The sequence below is a fragment of the Bison bison genome, unplaced genomic scaffold, assembly GCF_000754665.1.
Source record: "Bison bison bison isolate TAMUID 2011002044 unplaced genomic scaffold, Bison_UMD1.0 scf7180017846162, whole genome shotgun sequence".
NCBI classification, from domain to species: Eukaryota; Metazoa; Chordata; class Mammalia; order Artiodactyla; family Bovidae; genus Bison; species Bison bison.
The window spans coordinates 40,676-44,346 of NW_011476735.1; the positions used below are offsets into that span (position 1 = coordinate 40,676).

Below are 3,671 nucleotides of genomic sequence, written 5' to 3' on the forward strand. Positions count from 1 at the left end.
AGGAGGGGGACTTCATTCCTCCCACCCGCCGTGTCCTCACAGGAGGGGCCTTCACCTCTCCCCACTGACCCCCCCCGCCCCTCCCTCCACCCCGGTGTCCCCACAGGAGGGGGACTTCATCCCTTTTGCAGTGCTGAACATGATGATGGGCGGGGGCGGCTCCTTCTCGGCCGGTGGGCCCGGCAAGGGCATGTTCACCAGGCTCTACCTCAACGTGCTCAACAGGTGGGTCGGGCGTGCCGTGTCCAGGTGTGTTGGGGCCCTGGCCCAGCTGAGCCCGCTTTGGGCTGTGACACCTTTCCTGTGCCCTCGCAGGCACCACTGGATGTACAATGCGACCTCCTACCACCACAGCTACGAGGACACGGGCCTGCTGTGCATTCACGCCAGCGCCGACCCCAGACAGGTGAGGCTGGGCTGCTTTCCCCCGGGGCCGGGGGCCACGGGGCTCAGCTGGCACACTCGTGCTTCCCGCTCTCTTGCAGGTGCGAGAAATGGTGGAAATCGTCACGAGGGAGTTTGTTTTAATGGCTGGGACTGTGGACGTGGTGAGTACATCTGTGGTGCTGGCTGGTGGAGACTGCGGCATGGGGCGGCCAGCAGCGGCCTGTGTTCCGTGCCCACCCCAGCAGCGTCTCAGCCGGGGCAGCACAGCCCGCAGGCGGGGGCCCGTCCTTGCTGATGTCCCTGCTGAGGAGCCCCCAGCCCAGCCTCCTGGGCCCGCCCCACGGCACCTCAGCCGCCTGCGGAGGAACTGGAGAAGCACCCCACAGAATGAGCTGGCCACCCGGGGTGTTTGTCTCACCTTTTCTGGCTCTTGTTTGTTTTTAAGTCCTGTTTCCTTGTTTGTTTTTTATGCCATACACGTTTAGAAGTCTTGTTTTTTCCTGGACCAGAGCTGGTACAAACAAGCAGGTTCTGTGTACACGGTCCATGTGGACTGTGCTCATACACTTCCACAGGCACCCAGCAGCAGAGAGCCCGGCGCATGAGCCGTCTCCTCTGGGTTAGAGCTGCTTTCTGCGTGTCTTGTCTGCAGGATATGCAGTTACCACATATTTCTTTCCTGATAAGAAGCATGGTATTAAGAATAAAAACACGTGTGGAAGTTTGCACTTGACATCGTTAGCATCCTACCAGAAAAACAGTGCAGTGTTTTTCTCTCAGGCAACGCCAATTTGAGACAAAAAGTATTTGCCTGAAGTTGCAAAAGTGAATGAGGCCTGTGTTAGGTCAGGACTTAGCGTACTTCAGTGGTGCGGAGTCAGTGCTGATGCTTCTCCAGGCCTGCGCGCCCCTAGCAGGCGGCCTGTGCCTCTCCTCAGCCCCGCCTCTCCCCTCGAGCTCCGGGTTGGGCCTCAGGGACGTGGCCACTGGGCTCTCAGTCTAAGCTTCCGGCTTGGTCGCAGGGGCCCCAGGTGCAGAGCTGGTGGGGTGAGCACCGCTGCCCGGGCCTTGCTCCTGGGCTGGGGGGAGGCCCTGGAGCTGACAGAGCCAGCAGCCAATTTGTTTTCCTGTGATTGCCATGTGCGGTCCCCTTTGGGGTCCTGCAGTTCGGGGGTTTGTGGTTTTTCCTGCTTGTGTCACACAGCAGACTGTTTATACACAAGCGCTCCAGGGAGGCAGGACTTAGGCCTGTTTGGGTTGTGGCCAAGGCCCTGTTAGCGCATTCCCCCCAACCCAGAAAGCCCGAGGATAAAGCATGGCGGGACTTGGCTGGTGACTTGGGCGAAAGCCTGGGCCCGGGGGGCTTCCTCCCTTATTCAGCCCAGGGTAAGCGAAGACCCTTTCTCAGGACATGTCTTTCAGCCTCTGCCGCCTGGGCCACGTGCCAGTGGCCGGGTGCTGGGGCGTGAGGACTGAGCCGCATGCCCCTGCAGGTGGAGCTGGAGCGGGCCAAGACGCAGCTCACGTCCATGCTCATGATGAACCTGGAGGCCCGGCCCGTCATCTTTGAGGACGTGGGGAGGCAGGTGCTGGCCACACGTTCCAGAAAGCTGCCCCACGAGCTGTGTGCACTCATCCGTGAGTAGGGTTCCTGGGTGGAGGCCCTGCGGGCTCGGGCCCTGCCTTGCCCTTCGCCCGGCGTGCTTCCCAGCCCTGCCAGTGCCAGCTCAGCGCCTTACTCGTACCGCCCCAGCTTTTTGCCCCCTCACACACGGGCCTCACAGCCCCTCCAGGTTTAACACAGATTCAGCGGGGACCTGGGTGGAGTGCGTGGCCAGAGCCCACTGCACGTGGAGGGGCACCAGCCCCCACAGTGGCTTTGTGCCAGGCGTTGGTGGTCTCCCTGCTTGAACGTCCAGGCGTGCCCTAAGCTTCATCTGCCTGTGGCTCTCGGCCTCTGTAGATTGCTCGGGTCTGCAACCCCAGAAGGGTTCGCCTGCCGCTTTGTGGAGGCACCTCGCTAGGTGAAGTGTCTCCTGGGTGTGGAGGCCCGCTGGGAACTGCGCTCACCCCACCCGTGTGTGAACTCTTGTCTTCCCTCGAAGAAGCTGCTTGGTGCTTGAGAACCACAGTTCCGACCTCCCCAAGGCCTCATCTTCTGTAGGAAATTAGTTCCTGGGGTGTCAGTCCCTCCTCTGACGCTGGGCTGCGTGTACGGCCCCTCAGCCCCCTGGTTCCAACCCCATCCACTGTCCATGCAGCCCTGAGGAGGTAGTTTTTACTCTCCTGTGGAGTTCTATAGGTGAATCAAACGAGGCCTGTTTTTTCCCTTGGTTATTACTTTCTGGGAATGAGCACATCCTTGTGTGTCTGAAACTGACCCTTGCCCGCCCACTAAGACCTCGCCCTGACCCACTGCGGCCCACTCTTGGCTGCACTCGGACGCTCTGCAGTCCCTAGCACCGCTCCCGGCAGGTGGGGGGCGCTGGCGGGGGGACCCACCAGTCTGTTCAGGGCTACTGCCACAGTGTGGGGAGGGCTGGGCTGCGGCAGTGTGTGGGGTGGCCCTGACACCTCTGCTCCTGTGCCAGGCGACGTGAAGCCGGAGGACATCAAGAGGGTCGCCTCCAAGATGCTCCGTGGGAAGCCCGCTGTGGCTGCGCTGGGAGACCTGAGTGAGCTGCCTGCGTACGAGCATGTGCAGGCAGCGCTGGCCAGCAGGGACGGGCGCCTGCCCCGGGTGTACCGGCTCTTCCGGTAGAGGCGCCACAGCGGCGCGCCCCCCGTGCGTCTCGGGGGTGACGGCAGGGCAGACGTTCATGGCCTGGGACTTCCCTGAACATGAGTGGACAGCTCAGCAGAGCACGCTTCCTTCCGAAGACAGGCAACCAGCAGAATAAAGGTTGCTCTCCAGCCCTGTGGCCGGAAACCAGGGACTCGCAGGGAGGGGGAGCCACCGGTGCGGGTCAGGCCAGGCTCACCTTCCTGCTCGCCCAGGAATCTGGGCAAGTGGGGCCACCACAGGGTCCCTGAAACGAGTGGTGTTGGAGTGGGTGAGGCCTGACCTCTCCTTGGAGGCCAGCGGGCCCCTCCAGCCTGCCCACTTCTGGAGGCTGTGGCCATCCACACCAGCATCTGGGGTCCCAGAGTGACCCTTCATCCCGCTTGACTGATGGGGGGAAGCTTCTCCCTCTCCTGATCTCCGAGGTGTGCAGGCAGGGCGGCTGGGCCTTCTGAGACTTGACTAGGGGACGTGCTGGGCGGCAGGAGGACTGAGGCTGTGT

At 62.2% G+C, this 3,671-nt stretch overlaps 1 protein-coding gene across 1 annotated transcript in view; it reads left to right on the forward strand.

Moving 5' to 3' along the window:
* PMPCA (peptidase (mitochondrial processing) alpha) overlaps positions 1–3,671 on the forward strand; it is a 10,968-nt gene extending 7,297 nt beyond the window's left edge. Inside the window, exons 10-14 of the mRNA XM_010838763.1 lie at positions 107–225; positions 316–406; positions 486–548; positions 1,881–2,025; positions 2,979–3,671. Coding sequence (XP_010837065.1) covers positions 107–225; positions 316–406; positions 486–548; positions 1,881–2,025; positions 2,979–3,148 — 588 coding nt within the window. The 3' untranslated portion in view covers positions 3,149–3,671. The remainder of the gene's footprint in view (positions 1–106; positions 226–315; positions 407–485; positions 549–1,880; positions 2,026–2,978) is intronic.